At 42.2% G+C, this 27,035-nt stretch overlaps 2 protein-coding genes across 7 annotated transcripts in view; one reads left to right on the forward strand and one right to left on the reverse strand.

Moving 5' to 3' along the window:
* IFT80 (intraflagellar transport 80) overlaps positions 1–18,140 on the reverse strand; it is a 154,190-nt gene extending 136,050 nt beyond the window's left edge. Inside the window, exons 1-4 of the mRNA XM_090050581.1 lie at positions 17,939–18,140; positions 8,402–8,487; positions 7,576–7,700; positions 5,289–5,504 (exon numbers count right to left, since the gene is read on the reverse strand). Coding sequence (XP_089906707.1) covers positions 5,289–5,504; positions 7,576–7,615 — 256 coding nt within the window. The 5' untranslated portion in view covers positions 7,616–7,700; positions 8,402–8,487; positions 17,939–18,140. The remainder of the gene's footprint in view (positions 1–5,288; positions 5,505–7,575; positions 7,701–8,401; positions 8,488–17,938) is intronic.
* Positions 18,141–18,574: 434 nt separating this feature from the next.
* The window catches only part of SMC4 (structural maintenance of chromosomes 4), a 68,748-nt gene continuing 60,287 nt past the window's right edge, over positions 18,575–27,035 (forward strand). Inside the window, exons 1-5 of one of the 6 annotated variants that reach the window (XM_090051142.1) lie at positions 18,575–18,725; positions 20,761–20,954; positions 22,042–22,220; positions 22,889–23,080; positions 24,993–25,169. In XM_090051142.1, the coding sequence (XP_089907268.1) occupies positions 20,828–20,954; positions 22,042–22,220; positions 22,889–23,080; positions 24,993–25,169 (675 nt within the window). In that variant the 5' untranslated portion in view covers positions 18,575–18,725; positions 20,761–20,827. Of the gene's footprint in view, positions 18,726–18,746; positions 18,904–20,760; positions 20,955–22,041; positions 22,221–22,888; positions 23,081–24,992; positions 25,170–27,035 lie in introns of those variants that run through there. The other 5 variants (XM_090051146.1, XM_090051144.1, XM_090051143.1 and 2 more) reach the window with 5 other exon arrangements.

A 27,035-nucleotide genomic window follows, 5' to 3' on the forward strand; every position in this document is an offset into this window, starting at 1 on the left:
ATAAAAAGGCCCCATATTTCCTCAGCTACCTCATCAGTGTTGGCCTCCACAAGTTTGAACAGCATAAAGGAAAAGGGATCTCTGATTCTTCAGTATAAGGAGTTGAGAGCTAGTGACTCTTGGATCCCATTAGAATCCCCATATATGCCAAGAGACAACTGCCCTTTATCCACATATCAAGAATCTGATAGGCTCTCAACAGGTTTTTTTTCCTCATGACAATAAATATGTTGGCCTTCAAATAACTAGCTGATCAGTAATTGAGGCTAATGCTTTCAGATTACATTGGTTTTGTGACCTGAGCCACATGCAAAAAGGGGATGGGAATTCAAGTGTCCATGATAGAAAATAAAGGACATAACAGATAGGCCAAAACAAAGAATTTCTCCAAGTCTGTGCAAAGAGAATTTTATACTCAGCCTCCAGAGAAGTTTTCATTCCCACCCAAAATAACTTTTTCTGGGTAATAACACACTTAATTAAATCTGACTGCATGCAGCCCACAGGAGAACCCAGCATCCTAGCTGGCTGAAAATATACAAGTATTTGGGAAGGCTTCTTGAGTTACATGGACTCATCCCTCATACACTAGTCAGCAGAGCCAGCCTTCATTCCATAATTATAATCCATTCACTTCTCAAGAAGTACTGAATACCCCAGATGGATGAGTTTTTACCTACAAATCCAATGCAAACTCTTCCTAGTTAGTGAAAAAGTTGTGTGCAATTGGCATAAATCCTCACTGTAACATCCAATGCCTTGTTCAGGGAAGGCTTTTTCCCTTCCTTCAAATGTACATTGTGCCCATCCACCACTGAAGAAAATCACGCCGGACACAACAGATATAGCCAGAAATTGCCCAAGCTCACAGAGAAACTATCCACAGTCCAGTTAAGCAATTCATTTAACCAAAGCCAAAATCCTAAACAAGGGGTCAGCAACCTATGGACTGCAGAGCCATATTATGTGGCATTTTGCCAACATGAGACTTCAGCGGTGGTGGCTACAACACAGTGGGGAGCAATGACTTCAGTTCTGGCTGTTGCAAACTGAGCTGGAAATAGTGAGTGCTTTGAGCTAAGCTCTAATAAAGCAGCTTCCCACACTGCAAAAATGTTGTCGATCCGTATACTAGATCACAATTCTGGACAATTCAGAGCAGAACATGCTTTGGAAATTAATGTTAATGGTCCCAATAGATGTTCTTCTGTTACAAGTTGTCAGTAAGTTGCCACATGGGGCTGAAAGGAAATTCCACCCCCACTTCCACCTGCTCATGCTGCTACTTATCTTGGTGGTTTTTTTAAAGCCTTCCTAAGAGCTGTGTTACATATTAAATTTAGGCAACTTAGAGACCTCTTAACTCGTGGATTGTCCATACACTAAGATGTTTAATATATTTTTAAGCAACCTTAAGGTATCTTAAAAGTTACACCACTGCAGGGAAGATTTCTCTCTGATTCGTGTTATCCAGCTCAAGTTTCACACATATGTGGCCACTCCCCAGAGAAAAGCCGCCCAAGTTTTAGTCTGCCAGCATCCCAGCATGCCGTGTCCCTTCCCCCCCACCCTGTTCTGTGCGGACAAACTTTCTACTCCCTAAACTCTATTGTGCAGCAGGTAGTACTGGCATCAAGCTAACTCTGCCTCCTGGTGCCAGGGATGTGAACTGGCTAAGCCTCTGACAGAGATACAGACTGGTCTGGGACGGAGGGCTAGGGGTTGTGGAAGAGGGAGCAAGGTATGGAGTCAGATCAGGGTTCCTGTGAGCTGGGGCTACCCAATCCCAATTTATTAAAATATGAGATTGTCTTTAATTTACTTACTCTTTCTTCGCAAATTAATTTTTTCCCCTTTTTCTTTTATCCTTCGGTGGCTTCCAAGGCTGACTTCCTTCATTAAGCCACCCAACCTTCAGCCTCCATTCCCCCTGCCTCTCCACCTCCCATTTCACAACCTCTCGCCTTCTAGTCTCATGCTCCCACCCCACCAATCCATTTCCCCAACCCACCCTCACCAGGTAGAAGCCTGTCCTGGTTCACCAGCCCTCTAGTGGCAACTCACAGCTAGAGCTCCTGGTTGGACCCCTGCTTGGCAGCCCTCTAGTGGCAAGTCTCAGCTATCCAGGACAGGGACAGTCAGAAAAGGAGTTAGAAAAGGCTTTTAGCCTGAACATGTGACTGCTCTAAACCTTCAACACTCACACTGGTCAACATTTGAGAAGTTTAAAGTGTAATGAGTAACAAAACCCTTAAAGGCATTGGGTGTTGGCTGCAGCCAAGGCTAGGGATTTTGACTAGGGTGTGCCAGTGCTGCTGCTGGGACTTAAAGCCAGCAGTTCATGGCTAGAGGGTCTTGCTCCTCCCCTCAGTTCAGTCTTCAGGTCAATCACCATATTTGCAGTCAGGAAGGAATTCTGCCCCAGATTGGTATGGACTGTGGGAGTTTTTGCCTTCCTGTAAAGCAGGAGGCACAGCACTCTACCTGGGATCTCTTGAGCGTGTATTCACCACCTTTTACAGAGTCAGGATGTTGGCTGCCATGGTTCCCCTGCTTTACACCTGTGGCAAGTTAGTGCGTTAAGTCTTGTGTTGTGTCAGGATTGACTAGTTTGATTAAGAGTTTAGGATGTGGATTTGTGTAGATGGTCTGGATAAGGATAGTCCTGCCTCAGGCAGGGGACTGGACTAAATGACCTATGGAGGTGCTTTCTACCCCTACTCCTCTATGATTCCATGACCCATTATCAGTATCATCCTGGAAGCGTTCTACAGAATTTGATATGGTCAATCCTAACATAATATTGTTAGATGCAAGATCCAGCAAAAATAAAAAAAACAAACTATACTTGGTTTGTATTTTTTTCTGGAGGAACTCCCCATATCACCCTTTTTAAGTAAATGCACTTTTAATCACCAGACTCCTACTTTGGAGTCCCATAAAGATCACTTTTTTTCCATCCCTACAAGTCATCACTAAGAAAAGTGGTAATGTAGACTGAACTCAAGTGCCAACATGATCATTCTATCTTCCTATCATTACCACCAAGGTGGACCAGTGCGTATGGATAACAGATAGATTAATCCAAGGGAGAGGGAAATTATGCTTGTTAGTAAAGTGTTTTGGGGACAGGGAGTGAGAAAAGCAGCCAGCTCCAGCGCATGTGGCTTCCTTTCCATGCTGAGCAAGTGTGGTGATTGTTTGCGGGCAGCGGGGACCACCAGCAATAAGAGATGGCCCAATGGGGGTTGCGCTCCTTGCTGCAATGTGCAGCACTGGCTGCAGCTGTGCACTGCTGGGCAACAGTGCCAGACACAAGCACCCCTGCCTGCTGCTGAGCCAAGGAGGAGTGTTGGGGTGGGTCCCCACACACCCCCATCCTCCCTCACATCTCACAAGCACCACATACCCACATCCTGCCCCTACAACCCGCAACATATACACAACCCCCCAACATAACCTATACCCAACACATGCAGCCACAACCCCTCACAAACCCATGCCCCAACCATACCCCCTACACAATATACAAGACTTAATAACTCAAAAATAAATTCTTATGCAATCACCTCTATATATAGTATGCAAACACAAATCATGACAAAAATATTTTTTGTAATAAAATTAAAATATGTTATGGTAAGTGTTTGACTTTTAGCATATGATTTGGTTTTTTTCTGGTTCTACAATGGCAAACCCAACCCCCCCTGCCAAGCAGTATTTCTGGGGGCAATGGGAGGTATTTCCTGCGGCAAAGGTCAGGGGTTTGGGGGTGGAACTTCTGGTCCCAAGATGGTCATAGGGGGGCAGAGGCAGGCCCACAACTGTCAAGGGGTTGGGCTACCCATGCAGCCCTCAAAAGTTCACCAAACCTCGTTAAGCAGCCCTGCACCCAAAATAATTTTCCGACCCTGCATTAGGTCTTAAAAAAATAACTACTATGAAACACTGCAAGACACTTCCTTCACCATGTAGGCTACCGGTAAAGCATAAAATCTGTCCTTGGCTTTATATGAGCTCTTTACTGACCAGATTCAAATTGAGGCTCCAACTTTTTATTTACAAAGTGTTCAGTGGTCTGATTCAGGATAGTCAAAAAAATGAACTAAAACTCCAGGGTGAACAACTGGTCAACAACTGTCCACCAAAATATCTGTGCAGAAGACAAAGACTTTTTCCAAATCTGACTGGATATGGGCTTTGGAACTAATATAACCAACCTGGATATATAACAGGCAAAAAAGTCATGAATTTATAGAAAAAGAAGGAATTGAAGTTTTGACACATTTCTCCTTAGAGAAATTCCAAGAGGAAATTTCACCCCCTAAAATATGTGAACCAAAAAAATAAAACTAAAAATGGCATCAAGAACCTGGTGGGGGAGGAAGAGCTACTGACAGTTGAAGAAAATTCACAATTGCAAATGTCACTCAACTACAGACTGTTATTTAAAAGCAGAATGAAGGAAGCGGTAACAAGTCTGAAGACAATGAAAAAGATCTCTCCCCCATGAAGTAAACCATTAGTGATTGTGGATACAAAATCCTTCACTACTGACAGAAGGAAAGGGATTAACAGTTTAAGGTACAATATACAGTTATCTTTGAGGTACAGTGTTTAAGGCACATGGCTACCACCTTGTGTTGAGGCAGTTTAACAGACACTTGTTTCTTAAGCAGTTTGTTGATGCATATGTCTGATATTTTTTTTTATAATTATTTTACCTGTGGTATACAACATAAAAGTTTCACACCAAAGTTTGCATAAATCAGTAAGTCTCTGGCATAAACAAAACCTCTTAAGGAGTAGTACTAATGGGTTCTGGAGGAACCTCTACCCAGGCTCTCATTTGAAGGGATGGTTGTTGCTATGTAGTGTGTCCTTGATAAAGTAATAGGAGTTTTGGGAAAAGTCTCTTTCTTAAAAGGAAAAAGTGGACTTCAAACAAAAGGTGTGTAAGAACAGAATAAAGAGGAAAATTATTCTGAAAGAGTACAGTCCAATACCACTCCTGCATTCTGCCTTCTTTTTCCATCCCCGAAGCCCCATGCCTCCCTCACCCCACCAAAACAAAGTCAACAAAGCAAGCAAGACAAATAAAGCAAAGGATCAAGCACATGGCACAGAGAAAGAAAAAAAGGAGCTATAGTACAATTATATATTTATTGTCTAAAAATAACTGTAGTTCATCTATAATTACATTGATAGGAAATCATTTCACATTTAATGGAAATAACTTATACATAATGCACTGGGAATTTATAAGATACGTTTTAAAGACAACTTACCATCTGAACTTGTGAGTACAAAGTTCTCTGCATGGGTTTGCTTCTTTCCACCTACACTTCTGGGAAACCAATGAAAATCTATAGGGTAGATATCAGGAAGCTTCGCTACTGGGGTTGTCTCACTAGTTAACAAGTTCCATTTCATAATCTGATGATCATCGCTGCATGAATACAGTTCATCAGCTGTTGTCCAGCCCACACAACTAACCAATTCTTTATGTGTAACTGAATTAAGGAAGTCTGAATTCTAATAAGCTGTTTGGTTATTGAAAGTAATCTTAGAATATACATCTTGCTTAAACAGTGAAAAATTAAGGATTGCTACAAAAAAAAGTTAACAAAAAACCCTTAAATTTTTAAGGAACTGTCATTTGCATATGTTGAAGGTGTTTTTCTTCACATAAGATCTTTATGTTGCTTTTCACATTAGAAAGAGACGTGTCAAAAATCAACTTAAAACAACAAAAAATAAAATAAAATAAAATAAAATAAAATAAAATAAAAGTTTATGCCATTTTTAAAATAAACACAGTATTAAAATACATACCTATTAAACAAATTAAATGTTAGGCTCCACCTACAGAAGAACCTCAGTGTTGAAACATAAAAGCATAATCCAAACAAGTACTTCTTGGTTTATTAATAGTGTCATGGGAACTAATGACATTCCCCTTTAAGAAGACAGTGAAGAATACCCTAATAAGAATACACTAATAAGTATTAGTGAAGCATATACTTTTGGTGGTGGTGTGAAAGACTGAAGGATATTCACCTGGGGTGTTCCCTCGGCCACGGAAATGGGCTCAACCAGAATAGAACCTCCACGCTACGGTAGGAGCTTCCAGTTCACCCCAGCTCAGCTTCATCACCTCTGCAGGTGAGGTGGATTGGTGGGGATCCGTGGCTGGGGCAATATCTAGGGGCTGTAGGCAGAACCAGGACACTGGGGAAAGGGAAGATGGAAGACCACAGACAGGATGGAGGCTGGGAAGGCTCAACCCGACACTGACATCCCCGGCAGCAGGGTAAGAGCCTGATTGGGTCTCAGCAGCTTGGAGAACCCCACGCTAAAAGAGTGAAAGAAGAAAGGAAGGAGCACAAGAAGGAAAAGAAGAGAAAAGAGAGTGAGATAAAAGAGGCGGATGCTCCCAAGCCACTTACTTGTTTGTTTTCCAAAGTGCTGATTGATGACTGCAGGCCGACAATTAAGCCAGGCAGGGCCACGATAAAAAGGAAAAAAAAAAAAAAGGAGAGAGAGACTGTAAAGAAAAAACAAAACCCCATTCGCCAGTGGCATCACGGGTCAGGCGTCAGGGAAGGAAGGAAGCTACCACCTGGTAGAGAGAGAGAGGGAAGAAGGCAACGCTCTCCCACATCTTTCCTCTTTTTTTTGTTTGTTTATATTGACTTCTTATTGGCCGGGGGCTGCCAATTAAGCTGGGCACAGCTGCAACCAGCAAGGAGAAGGTGACAAATTAAGCCAAGGGGTTGTCCAGGACTCAGTCCCTAGAGAGGAAATTCCATAAAAAAAGTGGAGAGTGCATCTTAAAAAAAAAAAAAAGAAAGAAAAAAAGAAAAGAACCTTTTTTCTCTGGTTGTTTTGTTGTTCCCTCCATTTTTTTTTTTTTATTGACACGGAGCTTGGGGAGGGAACCAACAGTGACTTGTACTGGAGGCAGGGTAGTCACCACTCCTCCCTTTCGTTAATAACGTCAAAAAATAAAAACATCAAAGTTATGGCAGGCGGGAGGACAGAGAGAATAAGAGCCCCAACCAAACTGACCAGGGGTTGCAGTACCCCTGGAGAGGACTGGTGAATGTCAACTGGATGTAAGAGCAAGCGCCCATACCCGGTAACTACCCAACAGTGGTAGTTTATTAGGCTTACTGCAGACAAGTGGATAGTAGCACACTTACTAGCTGCTGGAAGGGGGAAGAGGATCTCTTTCCAAAAGTAAACAGAAACTCTAAAAGGGGAGAAGGGGGATAAAAGAAACCACTTTCCTGAAAAATGATGGTGCTTTTTTCCAAAGTAATAAACAGCCTACATTCTAAATAGAATCACTGAAAATGAGGTATGCCTATCACCCAGCTTGAGATATTCAGATTCTTGAATAATTGGGCCAGCAGGAAAGAGTAAGTTCTTACATCTGTATAATGTGTACAAATTAATTCATAGTGCCGGTACAAACACTTAAAATGCCTTACTTCAGCATGTATAATACAGAACTAATAAAGTTATGCAAAGTTATTACATGGTTCTAATGTTTTGCTCTGAGACAAAGGATATGTTTTGGTTCCTTTGAGAGTGATGTCTTCAACCTCATTCTTTAAAAGCTTCCTGCTTAAATAGTCCAGATGAAGTAACAAGCAAAAAAAAAAAAGTAGGTTTCTTCAACGGATAGGTTACACCTACAAAAACAAATATCATTAAATAACTAACATAAAAATAGAACCAACACCTAAAATAATATTATTTAAAACATTTAACATTCTATATATTCTCCAAACAAGACCAGCAATACAATCACACATACACAGACACAAACTTTAATTAGGTATAAATGCAAAATGTATGTGAAGCTGTTAACTAAATAAGAATGGAAAGGCAATGAAAGATGTCTGGAATCAGTGCCATCTATGTACAAATGTATTTGTCTAATACTCTGTGGGAAAGCTAAAATAACTATAAAAAAAATCATTTCAGCAGGGGTTTTTTTAGTAGTCTTTGTTTGTTGCCAGTAGGCAATTCTCAGATAATTAGTACAACTTATGAAGCAGAGCCTCAGGTGGTTAGGGTTGTCCAACATCTTCTGTAAAAGGCCTAGTTTTCACTGGATTAAAACTTTGCCAAGTTTTAACAGCTTTGGATGAAATTTCCCAGGTTCTGCCTCAGAATTTTTTTTCTTTTTAATAAAGTTTTAGCTGGAACAGCTTACAATGCAATTAGGAAAATATATATATTGTCCATGTTAAAAAAACCAAACCAAAACAATTCTGATCACAGACTCTGGAAGTTAAGATCCTTGGAACTTGACATCTGGCAGCAGGAGACCACCCTGATGGCAGGCATGTAAATTCACCTAATCTTGAATCTGATCTTTACTACATACCTTCTAACCTTTGCAACAAATGAGGCAGGGACCCTACAAATAGCTCACTGTTACTCAACTTGATCCATATCCTGCATACCATCACCCTATGTATGGAAAGAGACAAGGGTTCAATCAGAAAAAATAGCACATAAGATAGGGACAGAAATTACACATAAACCCAGTATACATTATACAGTATTCTGGTGATCAGAAACTGGTTCAAATCCGTAACACAACAGAAGTTCAGTGCACATAAATCGCTTTAAAAATGGCTGAAACCAGATTAAGATAAACCTGGATGGATGTAGTGTCAGACTTAAATGATTTAGGTTAAATCAGTTTATTGAACCTCTGTCCCAGATCCCCTCCAGATTCAAGTTAACTCACAGTTGCCCAGCTTCCCAGGATGCTTTGTACCTCCCCTACAAACCCCACCTTGCAGGGTGGGCAGGCTAGCCTTGGCCCAAGCTGTCGGCTCAAGCTGAGCAGTGAGGTAGGTGTGCTCTACCAACCCCCCTGCTTCTGGCCTGAGCCACTGCAGACATGTATGTGGCTGCATTTATGGAATCAAAAGCGAGTAGCTGTTCACTTGCTTATCAATTCAATTGACACAGTTTAGACTAACTTGCAAAGACTGAATTGAGTCATCCTTGGCTTTCTGACTTCCTTACTTAGCCATGATACAGTCTTTAACTACCTCATTATGCATACATCCATTGGTCCAAAATTAAGGTTACATGGACAACATTAATCCAGGCATTTCCTAAATTGAATGTCTGCCTTTGCAATCTTTTTTATATTCTTCTGCACACTGGAGCAACTAGAGTGTGTCAAATCAGAAATATACTGTCTTTACATTATTGTATTATAATTATACATAAAGAAAAAAATAGCCATGCCTTGACCAAAAGCAGCACACTGTTCTTCGTATACAATTAAGGAGAACAGTTTTAAAAAACTAACTATTTTGTCATGATAAAGAAAACAGCAAACAGCAGCTTCAGAGAATAATATCACAATGAAACAGGAAGTTTTTATAAAGAACTCTGCAGTGATAATGGACTTAGGAGAAGCCCCTTGATGTACATAACTCCCATTAATGTTAATTAATGGATGTGCTCCCATTGAGGGGAGAATATACCATTATACAACACACATGGCCTCTAACCTTCTGGAATTCCTTCAACATAGAAACAATATGCCACTGAGTTACTATGCAAGGTTTCCTCCAGGTCCTAAAGAAATACAAATGCTGCCATGCATTAATTTTCAACCCCCTTAGCATGCTGTCCTAGTACTAAGTTCCCCCGACTCCACCTTAAAACAGTAAAAACAATTTGATTTTTAAATATCTAAACTCTCCCAAATTTGGAACATGACTGCCTTCTCCTGTTTCCATCCTAAAAGCATGGAGGGACACTGCTGTGGTATCTAAAATACCTTGAGCTCCATATCAATAAAAGATGTTTAGACAACAATATTATTTTTGTTTACTACCTTGCATGGCTATCACTGTAAACATATTCCAAGTGTGATCTATCCACTAACCAATTACAGAGCAATCATCCAGGTTCTTAATTCCAAAACAGAATACATGTTTATACTGAACGGGGCTGTGGATTGTTTTTCCTCATCTTGCATAAGAAAAAAATATGAACTATTATGAAATATTTTTTAAAAGAGACAGAATTGATATACTTGTACTTTATTAAAACTACCCCTCAAATTTAACAGTTTTTCACAATTATTTGGATACACCACAACTGTATCTCCCTACGCTTCAAATATTATTTTTCTGACCTATCCTTCAATTGTTTTTTTTTGTTTTTAATTCTTAATTTTTTTATTTCAAGTTTTATTAGACACTTGATTATTGTAACTTTTTCATCTTCTCCTCTCTGCTCCCAATGCCTTGGTAGCAAAAGATAAAAAGTTAAAAGATAAATTATAGATGTATTTAATTAATATATTGTTTTAAATTCTAAGATAATATCAGCAGTTTTAAGAAGAAAGACATTTAAAATATGTAGTTCTAACCAGAGATGTGGGGCAATGCTTTATTTTTCCATGGGAAATTTCACATTTCTAAAAATTCATTGTTTCATAAAATTCATTAGTAACAATAAGTGGATGCAAATACAGTATTAGGCAAGCTTGGTAGTTTCAAAGTTGTAATTAATGCTTTTCAGGTGATTATCCCTAGGAAGCGTGTGAGAGAGTACATAGATGTTTCATTCATTTGTTAACAGGAGGGTAAATACACTCTCATAATAATGCAAACCAAAAATCAAGTTATGAATTCACCTAATTGGCTGTGTGGGTCAAATCAAAATCAAATGAATGCACCACTAAGCTTGTTTCTATTTCTCAAAATCTCTTGCTTCTGGAGAATCAGTCAGAAGCACAATTAGTGAAGAAGATGCAGTGTGATGGTAAGTTGCCTGTGCCCATAGACTCATTGGTAAAACCATCCTTTAGTGAAAGAGAATGAGGTTCTAGTAGTTTTGAATCAGATTTGCCTCAGTTGGATTCTGCAATGGGACTAATCAGTAGTGCAGATGATCCTCCAGATAGTGACAGTGAAACTGGAGGTGCCACAGTTACCTCAGAGGAAGAGAGTTAAACTCTACTGAAGTAGATGAGTGGACAAACACGGCATATCATGCACAGTTCTTTGGGTGTGCTAAAATTAGTGTGTCAACATTTTTCAGTGCCTTTGTTTTTTCCTTAAATTTAAACAAACAATGTAAGGGAAGTACATGCTAATGTATATTGTCTTTACACTTTTACAAGTATTCCAATAAAAGTAATTTCTTTCCACATAAAGGCTTGAATTTGTTTGACTATAAAATTTAAACTACATTGTGTGCTGTATTTAACTGTTTTCCTAATCAAACATTTCAGTTCAAATACTTGTGGCTATTGGGACATAAAATTAACATGGGGAGTACTTTTTTTAGTTTTGTTTACTAAATATAAGTTTACTAAATATAAATATAATATCAAAAATAAACATGCTAAATCAGATCACACTCTATTTAGGGCACTGAAATTTTTCAATTCAACATTTTCTGGAAAATCCACATCTCTGGTTCTAAATAAGAGTTTAAAATGATGATATGATTGATTGAAAACACTCAAGACTGAAATAGAGTACACTCCATTTAAGTGCATGGCCTCCAGATTGAAAAAAGGCTATGCACTTACCTGGAGTATGCACTTATCTGAACTTAATGTAAACAATACTCATTATGTTCACAGTGCTGTCAGCAGCCCTAAGAGTGACTATTAGAAGCCTTGAAAATGATTGGAAGGAGTCAGGTTCAGGATTGCTAATACCACAGACCTGTCAGGGCCACATACTTAATGAGCACTGCTTATGGCTCTGTCAGGTCTGGTCATTTTCAAGGCTCCTAATAATTTCAGGGTTGCTAGCCTTGAAAATGACTGACCTGGAGAGGTTCACAGCTGCTATTAAAAGCTTAGCAAAATGACTGGATTTAGTCAGTTTTAATGCTGCTAGCTCCCACTATTTTGAAGACTTTTAATACCAAAGTAAAACAGCATAGAAAAGTAGATAGCAGGACTGAAAATGGTGTATATCTACATGATCTATGCTTAACCCATGAGACAATAAACAATATGCAAAACTGGCATGGTTAGGCAGCTAAGCAAATTATGCACTTATCCAATATTCATAGAGTACACTGCACCCATACAATCAGTAAAACATGGCCAGTATAGTACAAACTCCTCATTATGCCCTTGGACTTATTCCAAATATACCGACTCTTAATCTGTCTCCACTAAAAACGACAATGGATTTTCTTAATATCCAACCTAAACTTCCCGTGTTGCAACTTGTTACCATTGCTGCTTGTTTTGTCATCTGCCACCACTGAGAATGGCCTAGTGCAGGTGTGGACAATTAACTGGGATGGAGGGCCACTTAAGAAGTACTGCTTACTGACCACTGTAACCCCCAGGTCCTTCTTTGCAGAATTTCTGCTTAACTAGTCAGTCCTCAGCCTGTACCAGTGTGGGATTGTTTCATCCTAAATGCAGTCTTTGTGCTTGTCACAAGATGTCTTTTGGTCCAGTCTTCCAGTTTGTCTAGTTCTCTGGGAATCCTTGTCCTACCCTCCAGCATATCTACTACTCCTGTCACCTCCCTCCCTCCCCCACAGCTTGGTGTCATCTGCAAACTTTTGAGGGTGCACTCTAAACCATCCTCCAAGTCGCTGATGAAGACAATGAACAAAACTGGCCCAAGGACCAACTCTTGGGGCACTCCACTTGATACCAGCTACCAACTAGACATCAAGCCATTGGTTACTACTCTTTGAGCTGGATGCCCCAGCCCGTTTTCTATCCACCTTACAGTACATTCATCTAGCCTATACATTCTTAGCTTGCTTGCAGGAATGCTGGTAGAGACAGTATCAAAAGCCTTGCTAAAGTCAAGCACATATATTGCTCTCCCCACATCCACAGAGCCGATCTCATCATACAGGGCAGTCAGACTGGTCAGGCATGATTTGCCCTTGGTGAATCCATGCTGACTGGATTCTAAGCACTCTTCCAAGTGCTTAGAAATGGATTCCTTGAGGATCGGCACCACAATTTTTCCAGGGACTAAGGTCTGTAATTTTTTTCTACCTGGTCTGTAATTCTCTGGACCCTCCTTCTTCCCTTAAAGACATGCACTATATATGACCTCTCCTAACTGCCAAAAGTTTTCAAAGGTGATGGCCAGCGACTTTGCAATCACATCAGCCCAAGTCCCTCAAGCACCCTCAGGTGCATTGCCTCCAGCCCCATGGGCTTGTACATGTGCAACTTTTCTAAATAATCCTTAACTTTCTTTTGCCACTGTTGCTGATCATTTCTGCCCCAAACTCTCCTGCCTGGTGCAGTAGTCTGGGAGCTAACTTTGCCTGTGAAGTCTCAGATGAGAAAAAAAGTAGAGTACTTTAGCCTTTCCCACATCATCTGTCACTAAGTTGCCCCCCTCTCCCATTCAGTAAGGGACCCATGCTTTCCCTGATCTTCCTCTTGTTGCTGACATACTTGTAGAAAACCTTCTCATTACCCTTCTCATCCTTGCTACCTGCAACTCCAACTGTGCTTTGGCCTTCTTGATTTCATTCCTGTATATCTGAGCAATACTTTATACTCCTCCCTAGTTGTTTGTTCAAGTTTCCACTTCTTGTAAGCTTTTTTCATATTTTAGCTCATTGAAGAGTTCCCTGCTAAACCAAGCTGGTCTTCTGCCATATTTGCTATGGTGACAGTCTTCCTGTACATCGAGATTGTTTGTTCCTGTGCCCTTAGTAAGGTTTCTTTAAAATGCAACCAAATTTCCCCCCTCAGGCCGTCTTCCCAGGGGATCTGCCCATCAGTACCCTCAGTGAATCCAAGTCTGCTTTTCTGAAGTCCAGGGTCCATACTCCCTCCTTCCTGTCCTCAGGATAATGAACTCAATCATCTTTCATAGTTGCTGCTGCCAAGTTGACATCTGCTTCTACATTCTCCACCAATTTTTCCTTGTTTGTGAGCACCAGATCAAGAGCACGGTTCTTGATTGGCCTCTCCAACATTTGTACCAGGGAGTTGTCCCCAACACTCTCCAAAAACTTCCTGGATTGCCCTCCCAGGAGATGTCAGGATGACTGAAGTCCCCCACCAGAACCAGAGCCTATGACAGAGAAACTTGCTAGTCTGGTAGGGAAACTCTGCTAGCAGTCTGAAGGTGGCCTCATCTACCTCATCCTCCTGGCCTGGCGGTCTATAGCAGTGATTTTCAAACTTTTTTGTACCAGGATAAGGGGTGTGTGGGGTATGTACCCTCCTAGATTTGTGCGCCCACAGCAGGTACAGGATTGCAGCCTGGCCACACAAGCATGGGCAGGAGCTGCTTCTGCAGCCACATGGCAGAGAGCTGAGCAGGGCTGAGAGACTCATTTCTGCTGCTGCTGCCACCAGGACCCCCGTGCCAGCCCTGCCGTCAGCAGTATAAGGAGTAATGCACATGGGGGGAGGGGAAGAAGTGATGGGCATGCTGCCCTCTCCTCCTCCTGCTGCCAGCTGCTCACACAGCAGAGCTGTAGCTCTACCCCATGCTGTGGCCTTGCCGCTGGCACCACTCCCCTCAGGCTGCCCATGCTGCCTCCCACCCCACCTCTCCTCTGGGGTAGAGCTCCGGCCTGTGAGGAGCAGCAGTGGTAGCCAAGTCTTGATGGTGGGGTACAGCCACAGTCCAGCGCACAAGCAGCTACTGGCAGGAGGAGAGGGCAGCACAGCCCCTACATTATTCTTCACACTGCTGGTGGCACAGCTGGTGTGGGGGGTCTGGTGGTAGCAACGAGTCTTGCCACCTCGTTTTGCCCTCCAGTGCCAGGTCCTGCCACTAGGCCAAAGGCAGTTCCTACCTGGTCAAGCTGCAGCCCTGTGCCTGCTATGGGCACACAAATATGGAGGGAGGCAAATGACCCCCCACACCAATCCTCCCTAGCATGTTGCCTATGCCCCCCTTCACCTCCTTCAGTGTGTTATCTATCCCCTTCTCCCTCCGTCCCAGACTTACCCACAGGGAACTGCAGGAGCTGCTCTCCATGCTGCTTGGCTGCCACATGCATGTGTGCTTACGCACATATATGTGGCATCCCTCTGCCTGATTGTACCCCCCTTGCTTCCCCCAAGACCAAACAGGCCCTGGCAGGTTGGTTTTCCACCTTTTTCTCCTTTTAAAGGAGAATCCATTTTTAAAGTTTGTTTGTGGTCCTTTCATATTTTCTTATGACACACTTTTGGATCCTGACCCAGGAGTTGAAAAACCCTAGTCTAAAGCACACACCCATGACATCCCCTCTGATCCTAACCAAGAGACTTTCAAAAAGCCTCTCTCCAGTTTTGTACAGCTGGATCGTCCAGCAATCATACAGCTCTTTCACATAAGGTGCAACTTCTCCTCCTATTTGCCGGCAACTGGCCTTCCTGAACAGTTTATACTAGAGGCGTACCAATACATTGGTCCAGTATCAGATCGGTACCAATACAAAGAAAAATGTCTATATTGGATAACGGCCCTATGAGGTGATAATTTGGTTGATAAATGCCCATGCTGTAGGAAAGGAAGAGGCATAGGACGGGGCTGATCAACACCCCCCGCAGTGAGGGAGGGGGCAGGGGCAGGCACTGCCCAGCCTGGGTGGGGGCACTGAACAGAGGCACAGCTTATGGGGTGGGAATGGCTCCCACTGCTGCTTGCACCCCAGGAGGGCAGGGGGGATGTGTGCCCCCAGATCTGCGTTGCACAGGGCGAGCTGCAGCTGCGGGGTGGAGTCAGAGCCAGTGCTGCATGGGGTTTTTCTTGCCAGGGGCTGGGCTTGGAGTGGGCTCCAGCAGCACTGGGAGGAGGCTGCAGCCACCCCAAATTTCACTGCAACTCTGCTCCCAGCCCCACACTGCTGCCTAGCACAACTGTGTCTTTTCCTGGAGCTTGGGTGGAGGTGGAGTGTTGAGTCAGGGCTGCACCAGTTGGCAGCGCAGGGCTGGGAGCAGAGCTGCCGTGAAATTTGGGGTGGGTGCAGCCTCCTCCCAGCACTACCAGAGCCCGCTCCAAACCCAGCCTCAGGCAAGAAAAGCCCTGCGCAGCACCAGCTCTCGTTCCACCCTGTAGCTGCAGCCAGCCCTGTGCCGTGCATAGCTGGGGGCACACACCCCCATCCTCCTGGAGTGCAAGCAGTGGTGGGAGCTGCCCCCACCCAGGAGCTGCACCTCCATCTCATGCCCTACCTCCCCCCCACAGCCCCCAGGCCTTGGGTGGGCAGTGCCTGCCCCTGCCCCATTCCATCTGCTCCCCCCATCACCCCTTCCACCACACTGGACTTATCACCAGAAGGCAGCTGTATCAGATACCGGATCAGTATTGGCCAATATGCCTCCTTAAATATGGGCTATCAGTATCAGCCCCCAAAATTCCCCAAAATTGGTGCACCCCTAGTTTATACCCATCCATGACAGTGCTCCAGTCATGTGCACTACCCCAGCAAGTCTGCTATTCCAATAATGTCATAGTCCCATGACTGTGGGAGGACTTCTGATTTGTCCTGCTTGTTTCTCAGGCTCCATGCATTCACGTACAGACATCTGAGATAACTAGTCAATTGCCCTACTTTCTCAGGAAGAATAAGGCCTCCCCCACTGCTGCCTCCTGCTTGTGCTTCCTCCAGGTCACCTGCTTCCCCACTTAGCTCAGAGGTTTGGTCTCCATCCCCTGGCAAACCGAGTTTAAAGCCCTCCTTACTAGTTTAGCTAGCCTGTCTGCAAAGATACTCTTTCCCCTCTTTGGCAGGTGTATCCCATCTCTTCCTAGCAATCCTTCTTGAAACAACATCCCAGGGCTGAAGAAGCCAAAGCTCGCTGATGACACCATCTGCACAGCCATGCACTGATCAGTAGGATTGCTCCTGCCTGAGCCCTACTGCTTGACTGGAAGGATTGAGACCACCACCTAAACCCCTGCCCCCTTCACCCTTGCACCGAGCCCTAGAGTCACTTTTGTGACTGTTCCTTATTGGTCTAATTGCACCTATTGTGACCAAGAGGTACATAAAATATGGCTCAAGGAATTATTCATCTCAATACCCATTTCTGCATGCTGCCTGATGCCCTGAGTAGATGTGTTTACTATAGTGATCATCTATAGCAGGGGTGGGCAAAATGCAGGCCAGGCCAGATGCAGACTGCAGGGCCCCTAAAAAAATTTAGAAAATTAATATTTATCTGCCCCTGGCACGTGGCCCGTGATGGCTTGTCAAAACTCAGCCTTTTTCCACCCAAAATAATTGCCCACCCCTGATCCGTAGTGTCCGAATGGAGCAAAATGGGGACTAAATTAAGACCCAGCTGATCCAGCCAGGATGCTCTCAGCTCTCTCTGCTTCTTCCTACCCTGCTTCTGCTCAAGTTGCATTTCTCCTATATTATGCCTCCAGCTTCCCTACTTCCTTTCCTTGTCTTGAAAAGCATCCCACTTGCCTGCTGTGTGCTGGAGAACAGTTTGTGAATGTGACTGGGGGATACAAGGGGGAGATGCAACAAGGGTAACAGGGCACCGAATGAGACTGCCGGGAAGCGAAAGGGAACAATGCGAATGGTGGGCAGGGGTCCTTTCTGCATGGGAAGCCCAAGCTCCAGGCATTAGGAATAGTGCTGAGATGCCAACATGCTGCTGTGTTAACTTCTGGCACCAGGACTCCTAGATATACCAATGTCACAGCTGGGAAAACAAGAGTCCTTCCCACTCCCTCTCGGCCTCCACCTTCTTTGCCAGGCTCTACACCTACCCCATCACAGCAGTGCCCTCGCACCTCTGCCTCCCCCATCAAGCACCCCATCCTGCCTTCAGCAGCTCTGCCGTGCCCGCGGGCAGCTGCGGCCGGGGTGTGACTAGGGGCAGATGGCCACAGGGAGCCCCCAGGCAAGGCAGTAAGCACGACCCCGCTCTGCCCCCAGCAAATGCGCGGCTGCGCCCCCGCCCGGCCCCCGTTACCTGGCCAGGGCAGCGCAGCAGCCCCGGAACCGGACGGGGGACGAAACGCGTGGGACAGTAGTTTCCTGCCAACCCCGGGCGGGCGGAACAATGACCCCGAGGGCTGTCCCTGCCCGCGCCGCTGCCCTCCGCCGTTACCGAGAGGCGAAGCTGTCCGTCTCTATGGTGACTTCCCGCGAGACTTCCCCGCCTGCCCCGTCCCCACGCGAGACTTCCCTCCCCCACCTCCTAACGGACCCTCCCAAACCAGGTGACAACCGCTCGATGACGTCACCGGCCCCTATTAATTAATATTTTAAAAAGCCGGCTTTTCGGTTAAATATGTATTTTTTTTCACATTCCCTCCCTCCCCCCCCCCCAAACAAACGGCAATTTGGCCCCCGCCCACTACCAAACGCCCGAGCCTCGCCCACGGCTGAGCCGAGTCAGGCCCGGGACGCTCCCCGCAGCCCTGGCGGCGCCCTCAGCCGCCTGCCCCGGGTTTTCTGGGAGCGGCAGCAGGGAAACGCGCGGAGCCGCTAACGCATCCCGCCCCGCTCCACACAGTAACGGAAAACAAGATGGCGGCGGCGCGAGCCAGGGTGTCTCCTGCTGTTCTTTCAAACGCGCGAGGGGCCGGCCCCGCGCCTACCCAGCATGCCCCGCGCCTTTCTAACGAATTTCGGTTCGAGTTTGCAGTTTGGGCGCCATTTTCGAGTGTGGAAGCCGCCAAGCTGCAGGCGGCCGCCGGGACCTCCAACGCCGCTGCTGCACGGAGCCGCGCTGCCGTCGCCTGCCACGCCCGCAGGTACCGACCCTGCTCGCTGATGTGGGAGCGGCTCGGTTCGCCCCGCCGCGGGCTCGGGGGTCTCTCGAACCGCTCCGGGGCAGGTGGCGCCGGGGACTCCGCGCGCTGCGAGCGGAGCTAGGAGCCCGCCGGCGGGAGAGAGCGGCTGCGGGGGGCCCTGGCGAGTGCGGAGAGGGAGGTGGGTTTGACTTCTCCTCTCCCCCCACCCCCCCGGCCGCCGCCCCGCCCGGGCCTCCCCCGCCGCGCCGCGCGCACGGTTGGGCGACCCCCACCCCGTCCTCCAACCGCGCTGATCCGGGGGGCACAGACGGGCGTAGCGAGCGTGGGCTCCCCGTGGTATCCTTATGGACCTGTGGGGACCAGTCTCCGGGAGAGGAGGGCAGAGCAGGGCAGCGGCGTATTTCGGCGCCGCGATGTCACGGTACCTCCGCGACCAAACCGCAGCGCCCGGGCCGAAGTTGCGCGGGTCGCGGGGAGACGGGTTCCCGCCGAGGTGCCCGTCGCTGCCGTCGGTTAAGGTGCCCGGGGCCCCGGGGCGGCTCCCGAGCGGGGGAGGAAGCCTGAGCCCGGCTCTCTGCCCCCCTCGCCGGCGCGGCGGGAGTCGCGCTTCGCAGCGGATCCGCGAACGATGCTTTTAACAAGCGCCTTTTATTTGGCTGTTGGAGAGGGTCGAGAGGTTGGATTGAAACGCGTTGAGGGGATCGGGGAGTCTGTCTGGTAAGTGGTTCGTGCTTGGCAAGGTGATTTGAGAACGAGATAGGAGCGAGAGTCCAACGTGGAAAACGAGGATAAGTAGCGGTGTTGTTTTTGTTGGAACTTTTTTTTTGGTGACTTAACTCGTTTCTTTTTTTTCTTCTTTTCATTTTTAAGCGCAAGTAGTCTCTCGCGCCCCACTCAAGTAGAAACGAATAAATTGGGGGGGAGGGGATCCTCTGGATCCTTCAGAAGCTGTACATATCTGATACAGCTCTTGTGGAACATTTCATAACAGGGGCATGGACTCAAATTGTCTTAAAACGAATTCTCTTTTACTTCCCCTCCCCCATTGTCCCAAATGAAGGGCTCTCATGAGAGTACGGGTTGGGGGTAGGTCTGAAAACGTCAAATGATTGGCACCAATTGTAAGATGACTTTCTAACCACGTCAGTTTTTTTTATCTTGTGCGAAGTAAACTTTCTCATGTCTGTTTTTCTCCAAGCTAACTTCACCACTTGCTGCGATGGAGCAATTTAGATTCTTTGGGGAGAATATTTCACTTCTTCAGTCTTCTTGCTTCTCAGCTCCTCTCTGATCAGTTGCTTTCTGTTCCTACTTTTTTTGGCAGCAGCTTGAAGTGCCAAGCAATGGTCTCTTCCCCCCCCCCCCCCCGCCCCTCCTTTGGTTTGTGCTTTTGGGGATTCCCCCCCACCCATTTACATCATTCTTGTGCTTAACTAGCTTTTTTGGCCCTTTCTATTTAAAAAAAAAAAAAAAGTGACTATAGTGGGAACTTTTCTACTTCTCGTGGGCAGTGTTTTATCAGTCTAATCTACTTTGGACTAAAGCTTTTATAAATGATGGAAATCTCCTTGAAAATTGTTAGATAATGAACTAAAAGTACAATATTTGTTGAAGATGTTCTTAAAATGTCAGGATTCTGTATATACACGTTTGTCTGAGTATATAGCCATATGGGATGTTCATTTGGTTTTATTACTCGAGTAGCACAATTTTGCCAGTAGCATCATAGTTACTCTCTATCTGAACTTGGCTGTTATGCATCAACGATGGCACAAAATGTGGCTTTTACAGAGTTTCAATAGCCAATCTTCCCTACTGTGTAGCTGTGAGGGAGTAAGTCTCATTTTGAGGGCCTTTGAAATACGGTCATTATAAGCCTGGGCTTTAGTTTCTATTTTAAATTGAGTTGTATTTTGACTATTCAATCATGAATTTGATTTTTTTTTTGGTGTTTGGGCATACATGTGGGTATAATCCTAAAGGGGGTGATACGCCCAGCTCTTGAGTCATGGGGTTTTTTTCTTGTTTGTGTTAGCAAAGGAGAGAGATCCCTGCACTAGTTTTGATTGCTTGGAATCAGAGGGGAACAGCCAACAGCAATCATGCCAAGGAAGAGAACCAAAACCTCTACAGCAGCTTGTCAAAAAGGAAAAGAGCCCGTCGAAGAATCCACCAGTGACATGGAAATGGGAAGAGATGATGCACAGCTCGGTAAACGGTCTCAGCAAGGTAAGTCTGTATTGTTATTCTGTTGTGCCATGCATGCATACTTGGTGTGCTTTGAGCAATAAGTTGAACTGAACTATTGTAAGTTAAACTTGCTTTTCTTTTTCTAAGAAGTGATATTATATAAACTCTTTCTTTGTCAAGTTGAATTTAAATCTGATTTTTATATGGCTTTGAAAGAGTTAAGTGTTTCATCACTGTTCTAGTTAAGGTAAAATGTTGTTGGTAGGCTATGCCTGTTTTTGAGTTATCTTGTTGTTTGGATTGTAGTAGAATAGCGTTAACTTTTTATTTGGATAGTAATATGGGTTTTCTGGGGATTGAATACATAATTAGTCTGTGACTTAATTCTTCATGAGTACTTTATATAAAAGTTTACTGGAATAGATTTTGTGCTGAAAACAACTGTAGAAAGACTAGTCATAGCCTTTATGTAGGCATAGATGTGTTGCTGCTAAAATAAAATATTAAATGCTTTTAATATGCAGACAGCTGTGCCAAACTGGTATCCACTTAAGGAAGAGTTGTTTGAAACAGTTGAAAATCTGCTTTGCTATAACTAATTGAAATCCAGGGGCCAGTTTGTTTTTTCGTAACAAACTTCCTGTCTTTGAAGAGTACTTGTGCTGTCATTACAGCTTCCAGAGCGTTGTGTAGCAGTCCCCAAATCTTCTTTTTAAAGCGAGTTGTGAGCATGTCTGAAATATTGCTATTCAGTTATTAATTAGATGGAATTAACCTATTTGTTTGGATTTGTAGATTTAATGCAATAGTCATAGCTGTTGTAATTGCACACTGTCTTCTGAAGCATGTGGAAATAAGAATTACATAATGAATGTGAACTCACAAGTGAACTGATGGGGTATCTTGGGTATCTACTTCATAAAAGACAAAATAAAATAGCCCTTGTGAAGTGGGATGCTTAAAGTCTACTTCACTTTAAGTATTAAAAAAAGTCAAAGGGTAGATTCCAGTTTGGGTAGAAACAAGTTTTTTTGCTTTAGTACTTAAATTAGATATTTTTAAGGGCTTTCTAGTCATCAAGAGCTCATCACTTCTATTTTTTTCTTCTATTTTGTATGTATTTTAGCAGCCTTAAATGAGGAACTTGGTAATCGAAGTTTAGAAGAAATTTTGAGTAGCATCTCTCCTCCCCCACCACCAGCAATGACCAATGAAGCTGGAGCTCCTCGCCTCATGATAACTCATATTGTAAACCAGAACTTCAAATCCTATGCTGGGGAGCAAATTCTGGGACCTTTTCATAAGGTATTTTTCTTTTTTTTTCTTTTTCTTTTTCTTTTTTTTTTTTTGTATTTCTTAAATGAAGGTAAGATCTCGTGTGTCTAGTACTTACAGTACTTTAAACACATTTATCCCAAAATAAGTATTTGACTTAAACATTTAAAGTAGGAGAGTTAGAGTAATATCATTTAAAACCAGTCTAATTTATTTTAGTGTAAAAAAGAGAAAATGGACAGTTTAGAGTCAAACTGTAACTTTCTGATACTGTGTGAATTAAATTAAAATAATAAAGCAATTTTTCTTTGCTTAATTTTATTTTTTTAACTCCCTTTGGAGGGTTAAATCACAAACACAAGAACACTAAAAATTAACCACATTAGGACATGTCAATACATTATGAACTAGTTTCTTTATAAACCATGCTTATTTGATATGAGAGAGCTTTCTGAGTTTACAGCATAAAATTCAGAAATCTGAGCTCACTGGAGGTGTGTTTAAATAGGTTGTATTTTTTTTTACCCTTGGCAGTAAAAAACTAAGCTTCCCAATAGCCTGCAATTTCCTGCACTAGAAATAACAGCATTTTAAGCTATCCACAAACAGAATAGATGAAGTACATTGGCCAGGAACTGTTCTAAGGTTTGAATATTGTTGTTTTTTTTTTTTTTTCCCCTCCCTACTATAACATGCAGCGCTTCTCATGTATTATTGGGCCAAATGGCAGTGGAAAATCCAATGTAATTGATTCAATGCTTTTTGTATTTGGATATCGGGCACAAAAAATCAGATCCAAAAAGCTCTCTGTGCTGATCCACAATTCTGACGAATACAAGGACATCCAGAGTTGTACTGTGGAAGTACACTTTCAAAAGATCATTGACAAGGTATGTATTCTGCTTAAAAATACTGAGGCTATATATAAAAATGAACAGAATGAAAATTCTAAAATAATTTAATTATTTTAGAATTTTTAGCATTTTTGTGTTTAAATTTGGAACTAGGTTAGGATACGATTGGTTTTATCCTTATGAAGTAACCCCCTTTTCTCCTATTAAATTAATTAGCTAAATTATGCAGCATAAAGCAGATAATTTTTATATATTTGTATCTTTTGATTCACAAAGTAGGTGAAATTAATTTTTAATATATTTAGAAATATAAAAGACTTGTTCTACTTTGAAATAATATTAGAAATTTGCACTCATTCTCTTTCAAATAGCTATATATTTTTAAAATTCTTAGCAACTCCATAGATAAGGTTTTTTTGCAAGTCCTAAGAACCAACAGCATGAGTCTTCTGGATTGTAACTACTAAACAATTTATACCCATCACTACTATTTTTCTACTTCATCTTAGAGTAGCTTAAAAGTAAAATTGAAAACTTTTGTGGTGTTCTCATATTTTAGTGCATATCTTAAATTTTAAGCTGATACTTTCTTGTTCAAAAGTCTGAATAATTTCAGAAATATTTAGGGCTGAGTGTTGAATGATTTTTCAGTTTGGCTGAAACAACTACAGAATTCAAAACATTTATTTGATTTTTCCACTTCAGTTACCTAGCTGTAGGCTTTTGTATAATTTTGACTTATTGGGAACATAGAGCATTAGAGAAAATTTGACTTTATTTAAATAAAAACATTTTTATATTTTTAGTGTATTTTTTTTTTCCAACAAAACTCAACTCAAATATCAGTAAGAGTGTCCAAGAAATTTTAAGTTTGGGGTTATGGTGTGCACAGAGTTGAAGAAACAGAAGTAGGAAGTGTACCTATCTCTTGCCATAAATACTAAAAAGCTTTTTGAAAGTTAAAATATTTTTAGTTATTAGAATACCAAAATGTATATTTGATAGATAGGTTAGTTAAGAAGAAAATCAAGTTTTCTTATTCAAGCACTATTTGTCCAAATTAAATTTCAATATAACACAAATAAAACTTTTACTTACATTTATAGTAGACTGCCAGTTCCAGGTACAAGATTTATTGTGGTTTTCATTTGAATTTGTATTGGTACCTAGAAGCTAACTAAGTTTATGGAGTGATATAATTTCTGAATGTACTTTGATAGCAAAGTTGACTGTGCCCTTGAGAGTTAGCCTGGGAAAGTGGTAAACCACTTTCCCAATTCTTAAAATTGATGCATGTTTCTTTAAAACTTTTATAAATAATTGGTATCAATTTTGTTTTAGTTACCATTTCAGGTGAACTTAAGTGGATTTTTTTTTCTATCTGGTCATGACATTTGGGTTTACTGTGTTTATGGTCCATTTCTCTTAAATAAAAAATGTATTTAGAGGCAATTAACTTTTAAAAAATCTCTTCTTGCACTATAAGAGCATGGATTCACAGAGGTTAAGTCATTCGGGGCTGCTTCATCTGAAAAATAAAGAAAGGAGTAGCTTTTTTTTATTTGAAATTAGCTTTTTCCTCTTTGATTTGAATGATAGAATCTTTCCTTTGATGCTAAACTGAGATTAAATTAGGTCTTTTTTATACTAACATATGTAAGAGGTGGCACAGGCATAAAAAAAAAGGGTTTACTCATTTAAACAAGTTAGAGTGGTTCTATGAAGATTTTTAAAGCTGTTTTTGCAAGGCAGACTTTTGCATGTTTTGTGAGGTGTCTACACCCTAGTATTTTTGCTATAGGTTTCAACAGAACTGGGACCTAGGGTGCAATTGACTTCTGAAAACCTGAATGGGATGGTAAAACTATTTAATGGTGGAAACTGAAGTAAAGCGGTGACTCAGTAGTAACAATTTTGTTTTTTCTGGTTTTGTTTTTCCTCAAAACAGGAAGGGGATGATTATGAAGTCATTCCTAACAGCAATTTCTATGTATCTAGAACTGCCTACAGAGATAATTCTTCTGTCTACCAAATCAGTGGGAAGAAAAAAACATTCAAAGATGTTGGTATTCTACTTCGAAGTCATGGAATTGACCTGGACCATAATAGATTTTTAATTTTACAGGTAAGTTTGTGACTATATTTACTTGGCAATGTTTTAAGTCCATATAATAAATTTATTTAGGTTACCTGAGTCTTTCATTTGAGACCTTAAATTACTCTAGCAGCACATCATGGTTTGCATGATCTTGTAAAGATGCTAATCATTATTTGCTGCTTTAGGAATTTAAGGAAAAGACACAGTTGAAGATAATTCTTCTGCCAAGTTTTATTAATAGGTTGTGTTCCTGTCACCTGGATGAACAGAAGATTTGCCATACTTGTTCCGCCCTAGCAGCACGTAAATATTGGTGTATTAAAGCAAACCCCAATATTATTGTGCTGCTTAAGCGTGGCAGAGATTCAGCAGCTCGTTTATCTTTTAGATAAAATGCATCAATACTAAGTTAATGTAAATATTTTTACATGATTAGATGAATCTTGTATAGTTTCAATTTCTGAACATTTACTTCAGTAGTATGTATGTATTGAAATTAACTACTATGTACAAAATGAGGCAACTCACCCTTACATCAAGTACACAATTATTTACATTTGTTTGATAACTTCAGAAAATGAAGCTCTTAAATATGTATTCTTTGGAAAAAACCAAACCTGGTTCATAATCAACTTTACACAGTTCTTAAATAACTGAATGTACGGCACAGCATTTTTCATCTTTCATACAATTTGTTATTTTCATATCCTTTATCTCTACTTTCAGGTTCAAAGTTATAGAGCCTGATGTCTGTATATACCATTTGAGATGCCCAAAGAAGGGAAGCATCCTGGGCTTCCCAGCTCAGAAATACCATTGGAGGTTTTAGTGTGTGTAAACAGCACTGTAGACTGAATTTAATATTAAAGAAACATTTAATTTAAGAAAGTGGTATGGAGAGTATTTAAGCCATCTTGCATACTTGCTTAAGACAAGCTTAGAAATAATGACCTAATATAAAATATAATACTGTTAACTAGTGGGTCAGCGGTCTGTTCTGAAATCATATGGCTTAGTGTTTAACTGGATTTTGGGGAACTTATGTTTTGAGTACTGATTATACATTAGGTCTGTTACTCTTGTTAGAGAAGCTTTCTGTTCCCTTCCACCAAAAACTATACTAGGTAAATTGGTTGAGTTTTTATTTTGTATGCGAGTGATTTTTCTTTTGAAAACTTGAATGTCTAAATCTACTAATACTACATTGAACAAAGACTTCAGCTATATGATTGAGGGTCAAGAAATATCTGAGAGGGAATCCTGTCAAGCAGTTATTTTTAACATGGGTAGCTTTTCCCTCTTCTAATATGTTCCCTGCCCCAAAAAATTCCTAAGCAAAACTAATAATGAAAGTTTTGCCTATGGTAGTATTTCATTGGATTTACAAATAAAACTTTAAGAGGAGTATAAATCCCTTCATTTTAATCTGATGAAATGAAAGGGAGTACCTCTACTAGTTTCTGCCCCTTTTTTTTTTCCTCTTCTCCCATTCCTCCTTTGGGTCTGATGGGTGTTGCTGATAACTAAGCAGATGAGTAAGGGGAGATATGGCATTGCAACATACAATAGTTTGTTTTAAAAACAGAATATGCAGTGCCACTTTGTTAAAGTTTTTCTTATAAAATTATTCGGCTTAAAAGTGGACTCATCTTCAACTTCCAAAAGTTTAGAGTTGCTTTTGTTCAAACCAGTTAGTTGCAACTGAAAACCAGCAACATTTAATTGGGGAAAAATATCACTTGATCTTAAATTGTAAATCACATTTCATGTTTATAGTAACACTAAATTACAAACTTTTAGCTATTTGGAATCATGTACTTGGACAGTTGTCTTTTTAATTGGCCAGTCAAAACTAGTAGAAAAATGTAACTTATCATTTTTGTGCTTGCACAG

Source organism: Crocodylus siamensis, chromosome 6, assembly GCF_052110815.1.
Source record: "Crocodylus siamensis isolate JL-2025a chromosome 6, ASM5211081v1, whole genome shotgun sequence".
Taxonomy (NCBI): domain Eukaryota; kingdom Metazoa; phylum Chordata; order Crocodylia; family Crocodylidae; genus Crocodylus; species Crocodylus siamensis.